The 18,466-nt window shown below is 40.4% G+C and overlaps 1 protein-coding gene across 1 annotated transcript in view; it reads left to right on the plus strand.

The window, feature by feature from the left end:
- The window catches only part of nrd1a (nardilysin a (N-arginine dibasic convertase)), a 69,640-nt gene extending 59,521 nt beyond the window's left edge, over nt 1-10,119 (plus strand). The window contains exons 27-31 of the mRNA XM_034195186.1: nt 1,733-1,816; nt 2,056-2,146; nt 6,229-6,345; nt 8,077-8,166; nt 9,347-10,119. Coding sequence (XP_034051077.1) covers nt 1,733-1,816; nt 2,056-2,146; nt 6,229-6,345; nt 8,077-8,166; nt 9,347-9,571 — 607 coding nt within the window. The 3' untranslated portion in view covers nt 9,572-10,119. The remainder of the gene's footprint in view (nt 1-1,732; nt 1,817-2,055; nt 2,147-6,228; nt 6,346-8,076; nt 8,167-9,346) is intronic.
- The last annotated feature ends 8,347 nt before the right edge of the window (nt 10,120-18,466 follow it).

The raw sequence follows: 18,466 nt of genomic DNA on the forward strand, positions 1-18,466 counted from the left end.
TATATACATTGATTGTTATTTGCATTAATCATTAAGATCCTATTGTCTTATGTACAATTTGTACATGTTCAGTCAAGGCCCTCTATTTTGTCACGAGATAATTTCACAAGGACCGCAGTGGCTGTAAGACAACACAATGCTTATTTATTGTGTTATCTGTGTATCATTGATACATTCACCTCTGTATGTATTTATGTTTTAACAGCATCTGCAGGAGGGAGTGTGTGTGCGCATACGTGAGCTTTTGACAAGAGCGGAAGTTAGCATGCAAGCTGACGTCTGTGAGATGTCTTGTAAATCAGTCCAGAGGTGTTATCAGGTTACAAAACAGTGTTTCAGTTTTGGAAGTTTATTTGTCACTAGCTTTATAATATATGAGAAAAATGTTATATTTGCACACAAACCAAGCTGAGTTAGCAGCTAGCTAGACCAACCAGTGACATCACCATGCTAACATCTGTGAGATGTCTTGTAAACAGCGTTTTCAGTTTTAGAAGTCTTTATTTCTCGCTAGCTTTTACATAATATGAGAAACGTGTTATATTTACCTTTAAACTAAGTGGTTTTGGAGCTCCAGAGAGACCTGCCCCTGATGTCATGGTGCTGCTCTGCTCAGACTGGCTGTCACCCCACCCCTCAACCAAAAAAAAAAAAAAGAAAAAAGATTTGCATGATTCAAAGCATAAAATAGGAACAGAATGTGAGTTTGTAACCTCTTAAAATAAGTCAAGGTTAGCCATCTTGAATTTGTTCAAGGTCTGTCTCCCAAGAATGTGAATTTTAAGACTCTGGCAGTAATTGGGTACCGCAGTTCATTGAGAGTGGGCGCTAAAGGATTAAATGAAAGAGAATTCTTCTGGGACAGCCCTCGTCTATCCCCATCAGAAACATGACTTTCTCTGAGTTTTTGGGCAAATGACATGGCAAACAAAGTGAAAAATGCAAAAGAAAGTTGTGGTTTGGTTTGTGTTTGTTCAAACATGTGGAGGCAGTTGTACATGCAAGAGACTGCATCTGCTCTGGCAAAGTGTGTAGGTTAAAACTTATCAACACGACCTCACCATTTCGTCTTCCCTTCTCCACTGGGAACTGAAAAAAGCTGCACTTTTCGCAACTGCCTCAGTGATTGCAGCCAAAAACAAAACAGTACACATTTTTCCGTTAGAAGTGATGCTGTGTTTGTGCAAGCTGTACCCAGAAGTGGTCAAATCCCACGATATCAAGCTGGGGTTCACACGAGACTGTGGTTCCCTATAGGACTGGACTTACGCTGAGAACAGATGGACGGACAGACAGACGCAAAGCCTTCTCAATACCGATGGCCATATTTGATGGCCTCGGGTAACAAGCAAAAATCAAGTTTTCCTCCACATTTGAAGATGATTTAGAAAGCAGCTTCATTGGGAATACTGAAATGACATAAATAAGAAGGTGACTGTTGCTAGCATTGTGCCACTCTTGGTTTTTGTTTTAACCTTTATTTAACCAGTTTAGTCCCACTGAGATCAAGATCTCTTTATAAGGACAACCTGGCCAGTAGGGCAACAGCATGCTTGCATTAAAAATAATTAACAGCAGAATAAAATTAACAACATTAAACTTGCTCTATAAAACACTTAAATACAACATATCTTGTGATGCACTTTATACTTCAGTTACTTTGGACCTGCTTTCATCCGTTGTGCAGGATCTTTAATGCAGTTGTCTTGTTTTTTCAAATCTGCCTCTGCAGGTATCATGTCTACCCCACCTGCAGAAACACCTCAGGCATATTGGGCTTCTCTGTCACAGTGGAAACACAGGCCACCAAGTTCAAGTGAGTCTATGATACAATCGTAACCCTTTCATTCGCCCACGAGCAAAATACAATTTATCTTTACTGCTTTCCCACAGGAAAGATCTAATTTATCTTACTATTCACCCAAGCCCAAGCTACAATTTTTCTGTCTTGCTCTGGAAAGAGAACCGTGTGGAACAGATAAATGACTAAAGGAAACAGATATACCCTGTAGCCTGTAATATATCTGTTACCCCCCATGAACCTTTCTCTTCCAGTACTGAGCTGGTGGAGTTAAAGATTGAGAAGTTCTTGGTCTCATTTGGCGAGAAGCTCAGTGCGCTGTCTGAGGAGGCTTTTAATACTCAGGTATGTGGAGTGCTTTTTTCTTTTTTATTAACAGGCCAAGTGTTTTGTACAAATACAAAAATGGATTACGTCTTTGTAATAACACATTTACACATGTATATGAGAAACATACTCCTCAGAGAAATCAGCTCCGAAATAGCCCACATAATAATAAAAAATACTCTTCTAATATATTATTCTTATTTCAAGCATTGATCCGATATTTAATGTTTTTTACCCCAGTTATCATTAAACTTAATTAAAAAAATGTGTTAGGTAGTAAAATATCCTGTCTCACAGTCCTTAAAAAAATAAAGAATCTGAAATTTCTTGATTCTCTCATCTAGCTGTGTTCCAAAATGTAATAGAATTTGCTGACATCATCAGAGACTAGATCAACATACGTGGTGGTAGTCCAGGTACTGCAGAAAGTAAAATTTAAGCAAAAAAAAAAAAACACACACACACAAGGAGGCCACCAGGAATAACAGCAGGAAAACCATTGATACATTGCAGGGATTCACTACAGACTGACAACAGCAGGGTGAGATGTACAGCTGAAGATCAAACACACAGGATGATCTGACCAAGACAGAGTGAAAACCAGCAGCTCATATACTGTGATTACTGAAATGAGGGGCAGGTGCTTTATTCCCCATGAGATACACATGCACAAGAATAGAAATAAATGCGGCACTGACTGCAGTGCACGCCCATAAACACAAACCGGAGACACCATTATACTGAAACCACAGGGAGACCATAACGCTACAACACTGAAGTTGGCCTCTAAATCAGACACACTCAAAGCACACACAGATGGGGGGTGATGTGGCAGAGAGATGGGATGAAAACAAAGCAGCAATTTGTTGCTGTTCTACCAGGGAAATAATAACAGAATATCAAGAAAATCCCTGAAGCAGCCTATATGTATATATATATATATATATATATATATATATATATACAATGTGTGTGTGTGTGTGTGTGTGTGTGGGTGTGTGTGTGTGTGTGTCTGTGTCTCCTCTGCTTTTACACATTTTAGTTTTCTGCGGCATCAAATTTGTGAAAATAATTTTGGCTTCTCTGTTCAAATGATCTAAAATTATGTCCTTAATCTCAGTGAAAACACATCTCTACAAAAAGATATAAATTCAATAAAAGTCAAAGCCAAAATAATGGAATGCGGCAGTCTCGGGCAGTGGGCGGTTGGGGAAAGGAGCTCATCAGGTTTGTTCTCCTTCCCTCTGCAGGTGTGTACACTAAAGAAGATGCACACAGAGTCTGCAGGCAGTCTGAAGTTGTACTCAACCTACTGTTGGCAGTTTCTGTGTCATCACTGTCACTTTAATGGTTAGCCTCATCCTTCCCTTGGATTACGTGGAGAGTGGGGGCCCATTGCCAGGGCAACAGCTTGTCCTCCAAACCTTTATCAAGCTCTTGAGAAGCTTCATCAGTGTTCAGGGATGAGTTTTCTGCGGATCCGCGGATTTCTGCGGAGTTGACAGTGAGGTGGATTTTGTGAAACGTCCAAATCCGTTGAGAAAATTTTAGGGGTGGGGGTGGGGGGGTGGGGAGTAAGAATGCAAAAAAAAATTAATGCCAGGAGTACCTTTGTTTATAAAATTGTCGTCTATTCAGAACACTGAGTGGTCTTTGTTATCGCCGACACAGCAAGTTCAATCAGTCCGTCAGTCAGCCGAACGCGGAAGTAACGCTGTGCTGACAGTGACCAGTATGAAGTAGGTGCACAATGAGCATGTAGTGTAAGGGAGGTAACTGTGTAGTCTTTCAACTTCCAATACAGTGGTCCCTCGCTATATTGCGGTTCACCTTTCGCGGTCTTGCAGTTTCGCAGATTTTTTTTTAGTGCAATTTTGCATGCTGCTGCTTTTTTTTTTTTTTTTTTAAATAGCGCATGCCGCCAAAATCTGGCAACAGGTCCAGAGACTAACTGTTTTCATGCAGAGTGCTCCAGCAAGGATAGAATTCTTGCAGAAAGATCCGCAGCGCTGCATGGTCTCGGTAACCGCAGCCTCAGAGCTCCTTGGCCACCGAGAGAGGTTTATATCTTTTTAATGACTTGGCTTCTTTGCGGGTCCCGCATCTGTCTCGCAACGGTAACACCGGAGGCAGTGAGCGAAGAAACTGCACGCGCGTTGTGTTCTGCTTCTCGCCCAGAAGAAAAAAGAGCGCCAACAACTACCCATAACTGTGTTGTTCACTCGGAAAAAGACGCCTGCAGCGAGGTGTGACTCAGTGGAAAAAGAGCGGAGCGGCGCCAGGACGCAGAGGCGCGATCAGAGGAACTGTGAAATACTGGTCAGTCACTTAATAATTTCTTATGTGTCCAACCTTGTAGGTTGATCGTTAAAATTAAATTTGTAGTTCTAAAAGCCATCATAATTATTTATAGGAAAACGTTCTATATTTATTTCTCAAACAAATGTTTGTGAGAAAATGTTAATGCCTGTTTGAGAAAAGTGTATAAAGTGTGTAGTGAGGGGTTTTACAGCCTTAAAACGTCTATGATAATTGTAAAAATAACGCTGACTACTTGGCGGATTTCGCCTATCGCAGGCTATTTTTAGAACGTAACTCCCGTGATAAACGAGGGACCACTGTATTCGGTAGTTTTCCCTTCAACAAATCATAAAAACCGAGACGGTATCGAAGCTCAGTCGAAGCTATTACTTATGCACATTTTCATTGGTTATTACAAAGCTTATGACCAATCAGCGCAAAGGTTATATACTCGTATGCGTTTCTCCCGCCCTTTCTTCGGTGTTGCACACACACACACACACACACACACACACACACACACACACACACACACACACACACACAGTCAGTGGATTATGTAAACAGACATTTTGACGTTATTGTAGTGTGCTAGAACATTATAATTATATATACATGTATGTGTGTGTATATTATATACATGTATACACGTGATGACAGTGTTATAGGTGGAGATCAAATCGACTAAATATAAACCTTATATGGTCTGACAGTTCAATGGACATAGAACATTGGATTATACATGTACATGTATTTGAGGATATACATGTACATGTATGTTTGTTGACAAGTGTGCCATGCTGAAAGTGGAGAATGCTGAAAATCAAGTAAGTCTAGTTATGAAAAATATTTGGTCAAAAATACACATGTACAGTAGATGGTCTTAGTAAGGGTCTACAGTTTGAATTTAGCTATGAACACCTGGCATTTATAGTAGTTTTTAATATTTTAGTGCAATTTACATGTTTTAAAACAGCAAAATGCTCTGCCCTGGACCCACCAGGGCCTGCGGCCCCTGGACCCTGGCTTATTTTCCTCTGAAAATCGAATTTGCCAATCTCAGCCCTGAGTGTTGCATCAGCAGCAGTTTGCTGTGCTGTCCCCCAGCTTAATTGGCATAGCTCATAAGCCAGGCTTTGCTCCTGATGGTGGGAAAGCTCTTCTAAACTCACTGTACAACCACCACCCACCCCAAGCTGTGCAGACACCAGCCAGTAAGGTGCTGTCCTGCCATGGTTCATCTGCCTCACAGGGTCCATGGGGCTGGGGCGAAAGCCCACAAGTGGCCATAATCATTGCATCAAAGAGTTAAAAAAAAAAATTCAAATTGTGGCAGTCCACGCTCACGTTGGGCACAGAGAACGCATGAATTGTGGCACTTGGTTTTCAGAGGACGTTCAAGGAAGTAGATGACACCTGCAGCTGTTGTTAACAACTTTAAAACATGCAGTGCAAGCATCACGAAAAGGCCACCATGGTGTCCACAGATATGGTACAAAGTAACGTGACCTGAAAGCCATCAACGTTGAGGGAACCCTCAGGAGAAGAGAGAGACACCTCGAGACTAGAAATCCAGAGGGCCTATAGAGTTTCAGAGAACAGCTCAAACAAAAAACAAAAGTGTACAAGGCCAAGAGTTCCTAAACATTTCCATGCCACTGTATAATCCTAAAACTGGTTAGGTCCAACTTTATGTGGATGTGGCCTCATTGGTTTTTGACTATCACCTCCTTGTCAAAGAAGAATCCATATGTAGATATAGAGAGCCTTTGCACTGTTTGTGTGTGTTTCTCGTGCAGGTGACTGCTTTGGTGAAGCTGAAGGAGTGTGAAGACACGCATCTCGGGGAAGAGGTGGACAGGAACTGGACTGAGGTGTTCACACAGCAGTTTGTGTTTGACAGACTCAACAGAGAGGTGAGGAACACAGTGCTGTAATGACTGACTTGAAAATGTCTTAGATAACCTTGTGGTTTTAATCATACAGACCTGTACCTAGCTGGTACCTGTACCTAGCTCCCTATTTGTTTACTTATTACAGATTATTTATTACTAAACCTGGAATTAAATTAAATAAAATCCAAGATTCCGTCACTAATGGTGGCAGAAAGAAATGTCTGTTTCAACAATAAGAAAAACACACAGTACATATCAGATCTGCAGTTCTAAGTGCCGCTTAAGTTGATTCTGGTTGCACCTTCTGTGTGGATTAATTTGTTTACATAAAACAGTGAAGCTGTGAATTTCTGAAATATCATCTTTAAGGCAAGATTTTGGGTATCTGTAATCAATTTTCTTTATTGGTTCTGTTAATTATGGGCCTTGTATATTACATGATGTATTACATTGTAACACTTTTGTATGTACATGTTGATTTTCTTCACTTTTTGTATGTATTTTCAGTGCTTTTGTAATTTGTACTTTAAAATAGCTGTTCAGAAACAATATACAAAAAATTATTTAGCTATAGGATTCACCCTGAGTTTGGTAAATGTAACTCCTACTAAATCAGATCATGGTTTTCAATGAACCCTCACACAGTGGCAGCACACCATATTAAGATGCGCATGAAGTTTGCTTTATTTATTTATTTTTTAAATACGTCATATTTGTCAATACAATAGAGTAATAAACACACCACGCAGAGGTTGACCAGATTGTTAATTCAAGCCACTAAAGATGTTGGGAAAGTGTAGTGACACCTACCCACAACAGGGGGCGTAAATGAACGGACAATGGATAAGCCAAAATATAACAATTTAATGTTGCGAATTGTGCACAACGGAATACAGACAAATGCAGTTTGTGAATGACAGTCAATTATACGAAAAGTGACGTGTGGGCAGGCTCGAGGATAGAAGACGTCTGTCCAGAGAAGAGCCGGGTCCCCACACGACTTCCACCGCCAACGGATCTGAAGAACACCGGAGCTGCCAAGTCCTGGGTCCCCCAGGTGGCCACCGTCTCCAGCTGTCAGACCTGGTACTGCTGGCAGGAAGCAGAGACAGTTAATCGTGGGTGTGTGGATACACACCCAGTAAATCCTCAGACACTGATACAGTTCCTCCGGGAGGGAGCACCTCCACTTCCGAAGTAGGAAACACAATAGCAGCTCCTGTTAAACCACTTATCTGGTTGGAGTGAGAGGTGAGGACGTCGGTTCTTTCACTGACCGCCAACCCAGCTGAAAGTGCACCACAGGACAACGGCTGCAAACAGATCAGACGTAAGTCACAGTTCAAGTACTGCAGAGAATATTACCTAAACGGTAGATATCTCGGCAGCGAGGTGGAGTTGGTGCCTGGCTTTTATGGTACTTTGGTGTTGATGAGTGACAGCTGGTGCTGTTGATGAGTAACAGCTGTCACTCCCGGTTGCTCCAGCGCCCTCTCTGCCTGAAGCCCGCACTTCAGGCAGGGCGCCCTCTGGTGGTGGGCCAGCAGTACCTCCTCTTCAGTGGCCCACACAACAAAAGATTTACTACTACTACTACTACTACTACTACTACTACTGGTACATGTAAACAACTAGTAATGGCAGAGCGGTGTATATCATTTTGCCAACTTGCTCACAGATCTTTACTTTATCTACATTAATCAATCACTGAAAGGTGGGTATTTCTGACCATTTGTGTGTCTTTGTGTTTAGATCGAGGCCCTCAAGCAGATGACCAAAGCTGAACTGGTTTCCTGGTTCCACGAACCACGAGGACAGAACAGTCGCAAACTCAGCGTGCATGTAAGTAAATCCTCTGTGTGATTTTTAGTGCAACAGATAAGTGTAAGAATCATTCAGTTGAAGATGCAAAGACCAAATTTGGTATAAATACTTCCGAGAAGTCTTTTTTTTTTTTTTTTTAAGAAAAAGTCCATGTGTGTGCGTGTGTGTGTCCTGGTAGTCAGGAGGTTATGGCCACCAAAAATATAGCTTTTTGCATAAATAAAACACAGGCCAGCAAGTATGGGTGAACACATTACTAAATCATTAAATTTGATGCTAATAAACACAAATGTAACATTTTAAGGTATTATTGGAGTCGTCTCCACTTTTAAAAGTAATATTTGTTTGTGCAGTGAATAAACCTATTTTATACAGTCGTACATTGACAGAAACTCACAAATTTACACAAAATATGGTTACACTGGAGACAGGCAGCTAGTCCATGCAATTTTATTTCCTTGACACTAAATGACATTAAATGAGGCTTACAAGTGTATCAAAATTACAGATTATTAAAGATTTAATTGACATATCTAACGTAAACACTAATTACATTACAGTGTGGTGCACAAAGTCGGTCTCACATTTGCAGTGACATGGGCAGCTCAGCCTAAAGTTGTAGCTCTTTGCATTTTCCTCTGCAAAGCCTCTTGTATCCACATTTGGTCTACTGTTGGCAGCTTTCAATTATAGGTGGAATAGTTATCAGGAAAATCTGGCACAGGTTCTCCAAGTTATTCCAACCATATTCAGCTGGTCATGGCCAGTCTGGATGACACTCAGTTGCTTGACTCCAAAGCATGGTAACCATCACGCTTTGCATGTTGTAAGAGAGCAGCTTTTGGAGGAGGGATAGCTTCAAACTGTCTTTGTTTTTGGCCGTATAAGTCAAGACGCACATCATTGACAATATTTAACAGGTACAACATTGAAATAAACCAAGATTGTGCAAGTATATGTTGAAAATGCATATTTCTGGGCACCATCCTGCAAAAGATGGCCACCATCTATTTTTTTGCGGTGATAAAAGTGGGTAATGGCTTTTTTTTTTCCAAAAAAGTAGACCAAGAAGTACCATTGTGCCAAATTTGGTGCTTGTATCCCAAAAGGAAAGATTCTTATGACGTTACATTTATCTGCTGCGCTATTGTACGTGCGCATACAGTAGTTTTAGTAGATCTTTCTCTGTATCACCAAGGTCGTGGGTTTTGGTGCTGAAGAGTGTGACAATGACGACAGCAGTAAAAAACAGGAGGGTCGAGACAGTGAACAGGAGGAGATGTGTGGTTCTACCTACGGGGAGGTATCTAAGCTCACCTTCCTTCCTGCCTCATCAAAGATGGCGGGTGCCATAGCCATCATGGACATCCCTGCTTTCACTCGAGGCCTACCCCTTTATCCCTACCACAAGATACTTGAGTAGTACCACCCTCAGATACACAGATGTGCCACAGCTCTTCTCGGGCTGTGTTTGGAAACTTGGCCTCATTAGAGACATGGAAGGACAACAGGACCAGCTGCAGTTCCTCACTGGCCTTCTGGATGTGAGGCCCAGCTGTTGGTTTTAACCCACAAACTGTGCGTGCATAAGCTAAATGAACTTGCTACCTGAGAAGTGACTGCACATGTGAGTATTCTTTTAGCTAAATGACATCTCTTCTGCTTTCTTACATTCGGTTATTTTCTGTCCTCAGATACAGAGGGATTACCAGTGTTCATCCTCTGTCCCATGTTAAGTGGAACGTATCAGTCAAATTCTCATTCATTTGTTACTCTGCATTAACCGACGTCAATATTACCTTTTTCCGCCATTTGTGTTCGAAGGCATGCAGAGTTAAAGACACAAATAAACTGTGGAAATTACACAAAGTGTGATCATGAGCCGGATTCGAAGCTCTGGATCGTCTGGATCATGCTGTGATACAAAACAATAAATCTGAGAGTGACTGTCTTAACCAACTACATAACACACTTATAAATCTCATCTGTCTGTGCAGTTGAACCTCAGTGATTTGTAGATTCACACTGACAAAAAGTTAAAGCACGTCTCTGTTAAACAAAAGAATTTTAAGATGCTGAAAGCTGTCGATTTATGAATGACGGATGAAATATAATGAGATAATTTGGCTTGTTTTAGTATTTTCTCTGTAAGTTCATGGAACACTGGAAAAATGTGGAGGTTAATTGTAAAAAGCTTGATAAGAGACATTGTTTAACACAGTACCATTTTCTTGTTTTATCAGTAAATTTAATTTATTCATTATTAAATTCTACTGTCAACATTTTGTCAAAGCTAATGTTAGAATGAGCTAAAAAGTAGTGGTTTTATTGCTGCACAATGTGCACCTGCCATGATATTTACACAGAAGTAACCAGGAATTGCACTACACACAGTAAACTGGTTAAACCCCGGTCACACGGTACTAATGAATGACACTGAAGCCAAAACGAAACAAGAAATCTGGACTTACATTGACTTTATTTTTGGAAAAATTAGTGATATTAGCTAACAACAATGAACAATGGATATTGTGCTACAGTGCACCTTGGGAGTTCTGGATTTTGGGGTTTTAAATGTTATTCTTGTTCATATTAGTTTAACAGTGTTGTTAGTGTAATTGATTTTCTTGTGTTTTTGTAGTTCAATTGGTTTAGTCAGTTTAGTTAAGTGTCATGTTGCCGTTACCATGAGTGAGAAGGATAGTGCATGTGATGTCTTCTGCCACTGTCGCTGTTTGGGTGTGTAAAAAAAAAGCATGTGTGCGTGCAATTTTGACCATGGAAAAACTGGGGAGAGCTGACCTTTGCGGTTTGGTATGCTTATGTAGTTTGGGTCAGAGATGAATGCCGCCAAAACGGAATGTTGATAAGAGTAGTATTTTTAGAGAAACTACAGATATTAGCTAGCAACACTGAACAATGGACATTGATCATTACATTCTGGACTCACACGCCAATCCAACAGGGGGCGGTAAATGATCTGTATATTGACTCGTTTTTGCCCAGATTTGGAAAAATTTTGGAAAAAGTTGTGTTAGTACCTTTGAGATTTTTTATTGTGAGTAGAAAATGACAATGATATACTTCGGCAACAGTTAAAGGGTTAAACGTGTGTGTGTGTGTGTGTGTGTGTGGGGTGTGTGTGTGTGTGTGTGGTGTTGTGTGTGGGTGTGTGTGTGTGGTGTGTGTGTGTGTGTGTGTGTGTGTGTGTGAGAGAGAGAGAGAGGGAGAGAGATTTCACTGTAAGTACAGTAAAACATGCCTAACCCGTCATCGTGTAAACAGGATGTTTGCACTCACAGGACAAAAGCAAAAGTCCCAATGCTTTTGTATGGTTTTCCATGTAATAAACAGCGCATAAAACGGATTTTCGTTCACATGTACAAAACGCGCTGTCTGATCGCAATGCATTTCCATTAAAAACCCCTTGCATGTACCGGTTCAGCGCCGACGCTTGCCGAAGTGGGTACCACATTTCCGTGATTAAAAGATTGGCTATATGTTTTTTTTTTTTTTCAAACTGTGCTCAAACACGGGACCTTGTTGCCTGCACTGCACAACCCCAATTCCAATGAAGTTGGGATGTTGTGTAAAATGTAAATAAAAACAGAATACAATGATTTGCAAATCCTATTCAACCTATATTCAATTGAATACACCACAAATACAAGATATTTAATGTTCAAACTAATAAACTTTATTGTTTTTGTGCAAATATTTGCTAATTTTGAAGTGGATGCCTGCAACACATTTCAGAAAAGTTGGGACGGGGGCAATAAAAGACTGGGGAAAGTTGATGAATGCTCAAAGAACACCTAATTGGAAACAGGTGAGTGTCATGATTGGATATAAAAGGAGCATCCCCAAAGGTCTCAGCCGTTCACAAGCAAAGATGGGGCGAGGATCACCACTTTTTGAACAACTGCGTGAAAAAATAGTCCAGCAGTTTAAGAACAAAGTTTCTCAGCGTTCAATTGCAAGGAATTTAGGGATTCCATCATCTACAGTCCATAATATAATCAGAAGATTCAGAGAATCTGGAGAACTTTCTACACATAAGCGACAAGGCCGGAAACCAACATTGAATGCCTGTGACCTTCGATCCCTCAGGCGGCACTACATTAAAAAACGACATCATTGTGTAAAGGATCTTACCGCGTGGGCTTAGGATCACTTCAGAAAACCATTGTCAGTTAACACAGTTTGTCGTTACATCTACAAGTGCAAGTTAAAACTCTACCATGCAAAGCAAAAGCCATACATCAACAATATCCAGAAACCCAGCTGCCTTCTCTGGGCCTGAGCTCATTTGAAATGGACCGACGCAAAGTGGAAAAGTGCTGTGTCTGATGAGTCCACGTTTCAAATTGTTTTTGGAAATCATGGACGTTGTGTCCTCCGGACAAAAGAGGAAAAAGACCATCCAGATTGTTACCAGTGCAAAGTCCAAAAGCCAGCATCTGTGATGGTATGGAGGTGTGTTAGTGCCCATGGCATGGGCAACTTACAAATCTATGATGGCACCATCAATGCTGAAAGGTCCATCCAGGTTTTGGAGCAACACATGCTGCCATTCAAGCAACGTCTTTTTCAGGGACGTCCCTGCTTATTTCAGCAAGACAATGCCAAGCCACATTCTGCATGTGTTACAACAGTGTGGCTTTGTAGTAAAAGAGTGCGGGTACTAGTCTGGCCTGCCTGCTGTCGCCTATTGAAAATGTGTGGTGCATTATGAAGCACAAAATACGACAACAGAGACCCCGGACTGTTGAACAACTGAAGTCGTACATCAAGCAAGAATGGGAAGAATTCCACCTACAAAGCTTCAACAACTACTGTCCGCAGTTCCCAAACACTTATCGAGTGTTGTTAGAAGGAAAGGTGATGTAACACAGTGATAAACATACCACTGTCCCAGCTTTTTTGAAACGTGTTGCAGGCATCCATTTCAAATGAACAAATATTGCTCATAAACAATAAAGTTTATCAGTTTGAACATTATATATCTTGTCTTTGTGGTGTATTCAATTGAATATAGGTTGAAGAGGATTTGCAAATCATTGTATTCTGTTTTTATTTACATTTTACACAACGTCCCAACTTCATTGGAATTGGGGTTGTAATATGGTGTTAAGTTTCACACATATCCCTGGGTGTGATGAACCAAAGAACTTTAAGGCCCACTGAGACTTGCATGACTTTGATTCACGCACTTGCACGACCTGTGTCGTGCAGGAGAGTAAACTTGACTTTAACGGGTATAGACTGAACGTGAGAGGGGTGCCGTGTAATTACCTTTTTAGACTACTCGAAATGCTTTCTCCACCTCATTCAGCACATGCGTACGGCATTGCTGGAGCGGTCCTCTGTGATTCAGGAAGCGATTGGAGCCCTTTAAAGCAGCTTCATTCAGCAGAGAAAATGATTTAATCCACTATGAAATAGTTATTTTATATATGCAGCGCTCAGCGTGTGGCAGGCGGTGGAACAAAGCATGGAATTCAGCTGGGAACACAGCAAGTGGGATCGTCACGATGACGTGCGTGCAAGTGCATGCATCAAAGTCATGCAAGTGTCAGCGCAGCTTTAGATCATAGCCCTCTGCCTGTCTCTCCGGAGTGTGAGGCAACTGCTAAAAGGCTGTGATTTGTCACTTTTCTGGTTTCACTCCTTCCTTTCCAGTCATATTTTAATAGTTTTTGCAGTATGCATGCTGATTTCATTTCGATCATGGATCAAATACACATGACCAACTTCACCACACAGACTCAGAACAAGATGCTGAAATGTAATTCATGGAGGAAATTGTGCACCTTACCTTTGGTTTGGAGGTTGATTGTACAAAGAAGCTCGTTGAGGGAGAAATTAATCTAGAAAAAGCCATCATTCCTGCTTCAGATTGCATAAGACACGATGGAGATGGAGAATTTTAAAAGATTAATGCGCACATTGTTAGAGTTTTTCAGAGTTAGACCTGAAAAGTTTACACACACACACGCATAGAAATGATCACCCAGGAGAGACTGAATTTCTTTATCCTGTACAGGAGAGGACAAACGAGAAGCTCCTTCAGAAAGAACTGTCGTCTGTCCTAAAGGTCCCGCCCATTGCCTCTTCTATTTATTGAATATCGTTGCATACAGCATATAGGAATGACGATATCACAAAACAATGGAAAGACACAAAGTCTGGCCTAACTTTGATATGAGCCCTGTCTCCTAAGCTTTCAATAACAATGTCAGGTTGCACTGCTCCTGTCCAAAGCTGAACCATTAATCAAAAGTACACATCTGCGATTAGTTAATCATGACCCCAGCCAACCAGTCTGACATTCTAGATAGACGATCTGCACATTGAATGGTCAGAGATCATCTGCAGAGTTGCAGAAGCATAAATCAGGCTTTAGGATTTTAAGGTACCACTCTGCAGCGGACTTCGAAAAAGAGTGACTTGTCCAAATGTAATATTTTTAATGCATATAATGTATTTAAGGGGTTTATTTTTTCCAGACAAAGTCTTGACCCTGTCATTAAATGAGGTAGGTCCTAATTCAGGATTTCCTGTAGATTGTTCGGCACCTTCTGACTGTAACTAATCCAATTACATACATAAAACGGATTTTGTCCATTTTGTACATATAACGGATATTATCTGTTTTATGCATACAACTGATTTCGATTATAATGGACAAAATTAGCTGGTTCAACTGAATCCATTGTATGCAAGTTTACTGTACATAATATAATTGTAAATACATTAAAAATACATGGATGACACAAGAAAGTGAAAACACTTATTTCCATTGTGGTCCATTTAAAAATCAAATGACATAAAGTAATAAAGTAATAATAATAAACTGATGATGATAATAGTGTGTATATGATAACAATAACCTAAACAATTTATAAGTACAATAATAAGACAGTAAATTAACATTAAGAAATTACTTAACACGAAATAAAAGGGTTCAGTTATTCTTCTAAAAACTGTTGAGGTCTGTTTCTAAAAACATTCTAGACTTGCACACCATTCCAACTCACAGACATTTTGCATGATTTACCACCCTTAAAATGTCAGCTACCTATTTTATAAACACTACCCAATCTAGAGCTTGTGGATCCAAACGGCCAATGCGCTAGGTAATTGGAAGTGCGCTGAGGAGGCAGTCCGTCTGGGAAAGAGGTCTGACTGGAAACGCAGCAGAGGGTTCACTTCTTCAAAGACACTGTCAATTCAAATGTCACAATTTGAGTCACAATCAGCAGAGACACTTCCTCATGTGCTGCACACAAAATGAAACAGTCATGTGATTTCACCAAAGCGAGAGCTGGTTTGTCTTTGTTCATGTGATAATCTGTAAAATGATACAAGCCTCGACACAGGTTTAATTTGGTCACACCCCCAAAGCTTGGCACATGCCCCTGTGTCAGATGTAACGTCACTTGGAAAGAACAGCTGTGCGTTCATGTGAATGGAGCATATTTAAAGCTGAAAGCCTCTGCTACCTTCCAGTCCACTCGAGGCAGCCTCGTGCAGACTCTGTGCACGTCTGCATTCAAATATGTAAATATGACTCCAAAATATCAGGATTTGAGGATTGAGTGCACACACTATTATCTCTGTGAGATCACGAGGATCGGTGATGTGTACCGTGTCATCCCGACCTGAGTGGCATGCCTGCTCGGGAGGGCCTATGTATTTATCCTGAATGTGCTACATAAATAGCATCTACATTGTCTGTGACATGTAGATATCTTCACAAATTTGAAGTTATAAATTCAGCTGTTTTATTTCTTTTTATGACATTTTTATGATCTTGACAACAGCTATTTATTTATTCACCAGTACTGTTCATATAGCAATTTAATATAACACTATTTTATTTTAGCCCTGTGATAGACTGGTGTCCTGTCCAGGGTGTACCCGCTTCACGCCCTATGATACGCTCCAGCCCCCAGTGACCCTTAATTGTAGCAAGCAGGTACAGAAACTGGATGGATGGAATAATTTATTTAAAAATATATTTATCTTCATTTTTTTTAAGTGATCTAAAAAATTATCCAATCTGTGACTTAAAACACATGATCCAACTGAGTTTTTTGTGATCCCTTATACTCTCATTAGCCTTCACGTGCAGGACCCCAAACACTTGGACTTTCACTCTCCTGTAATGATATTGGCAATGCCAGACACCTTTGTCCAGCGACTTCATGATTCCATAAGTTCTTCCCAGACATCTCCTGATCTCAGGACCTCATGATTCCATATGTTCTCCCCAGACATCTCCTGATCTCACAGGTCATGACCCACACACATGGTCACTGGATCTACAAAATTTGAATATCACTACCAAATTTTGGACATTTCTTCAAAATAATCTCATTTCTCCAAAACTAACTGGAGGATTGATAGTTTGATTCCTGGCTACTCCTATGCATGTAAAAAAAAAGTCTTATCAATCGAAATCCACGGTGTGATAGACAGTACCGTCACTTTAATGTGCAAAGTGTTAGCGCGCTGGTTACTCAGTTTTTCGTCTGCAGCATCCCCAAGAAGAAGGCTGCTGGAGGCAACTGTGTTGGGTTCATGGCTAGTGGCATGGTACACCGCTGGATGTAATTAAAACTAATCCAGAGCACAGCACGGTGTGTTAACAGAAGTGTACAATGTGCTCACGGGGGTGTCTCAGACTGCAGCAAAAGCTCCACTTGCAGTAGAAACGGATACTCACCAGTGTGTTGAATAGAAAAACGGCTTATCCATGCTATGCCCACTTTTTCAAACTGAGACCATTTAAAAATAATAATAATAATAATTCTTTCCTATCTTTTAGTTACAGTGTGACATTTCCAAATCGTTTCAGAAACCCTACTTCAGAATGTCATACCTTGTAAATGTGTTTGCTGAGAGATTTGATTGCAAATCACTGCTGAGAAAGGAAACTGAATGGTCACACCTTCACTTCTTAATACGTCTGTAAGAGAACAAGTGCCTCAATTAGTGGCTTGAAATCCAAAGATAGAAATTTCAAAAATTGTAAGTCTGTTGGAAATTGATCAGTCATCTTAGTAGCTGACTTTTAAAGGGGGCATGTATACTCACTGGCCACTTCATCAGATACACCTGTTTGTTAAAGCAAACCATCTCTAGGGTTTACAGAGACGGATCTGAAAAAGAGGAGACACCAGTGAGCTTAAGGTTTTCTGGGCAACAGATGTCAGAGAAGAATTGTCTGATTGGTTTGAGCTGATAGACAACCAAGGAATCCAGAAGAGCATCTCAGGGTGTGCAACATATGGAGTTGTCAGACTACAGCAGAAGAGTGCACCAGCTGCCCCTCCTGTCAGCTATGATTAGAAACCTATGAAAAAAAAGTATTAAATGCTGAGAAACTGAACATTAAAAGCATGTCATTTTAATAGGGCGGCATAGCAAAACATTGTTCATTTTGTGATAAAAGCATGGAATTTGGCACACATACGTAATCTAAATTAACTAATATTTATTTTTCAGATATGGAGCCATCCTGGAGCTGAGCTCTAATGAGCTACAGGGGTCAATAAAGAATTACACAGAGGTCAAAATTTAAAAATGCTCCAGTCATGTTGAAAACTATACCACATTATTTGTTTGATCATAGCAACACCAAAAAGGTTTTAGACTGCTATGACTGCATGTTCTGGAGTTATGGGGTAAAAACGGCAAAAATGGTGAAAAAGATGAGTTTCAGTGTGTACAGGGGTCAAAAGTTGAAGTTGCTCCAATTTTGGTAAAAAGTGGTGCAAATTATTGGTTGAAATAAAAGGACTGTGTTGAATGCTTGGTCTCCAAAGATAAGGTCAAACAAGGTCGACGTCCATTGGATTCTATGACGTATGACGTGTTACCCCATAACATGATAACTAAGCATGACAGATGGTGCATACTATTCCAGTTTAAAATGCTATTAACCAATAATTTGCATCTTTTTTTTTTTTAACCAAAATTGGAGCAACTTCAACTTTTGACCCCTGTACACACTGACCTTTGTCACATTTTTTGCTGTTTTTACCCCATAACTCCATGGAATTCAGTCAGAGATAGTCCAAACTATACCTTTTTGGAATCATTATGATCAGACAAATAATGTGATATAGAGGTCAGCTCCAGGATGGCTCCATATCTGAAAATAAACATTAGTTAATTTAGAATATGTGTGCCAAATTCCATACTTTTATCACAAAACTAACAATTTTTACAGAAAATTTAGCTAAGCTGCCCCACTATTTAGACACGGAAGCACAAGAAGCAGATGCACCTGTGGGATCGGCGGCATTTG

This window comes from Thalassophryne amazonica, chromosome 19 (genome assembly GCF_902500255.1).
Source record: "Thalassophryne amazonica chromosome 19, fThaAma1.1, whole genome shotgun sequence".
Classification (NCBI taxonomy): domain Eukaryota; kingdom Metazoa; phylum Chordata; class Actinopteri; order Batrachoidiformes; family Batrachoididae; genus Thalassophryne; species Thalassophryne amazonica.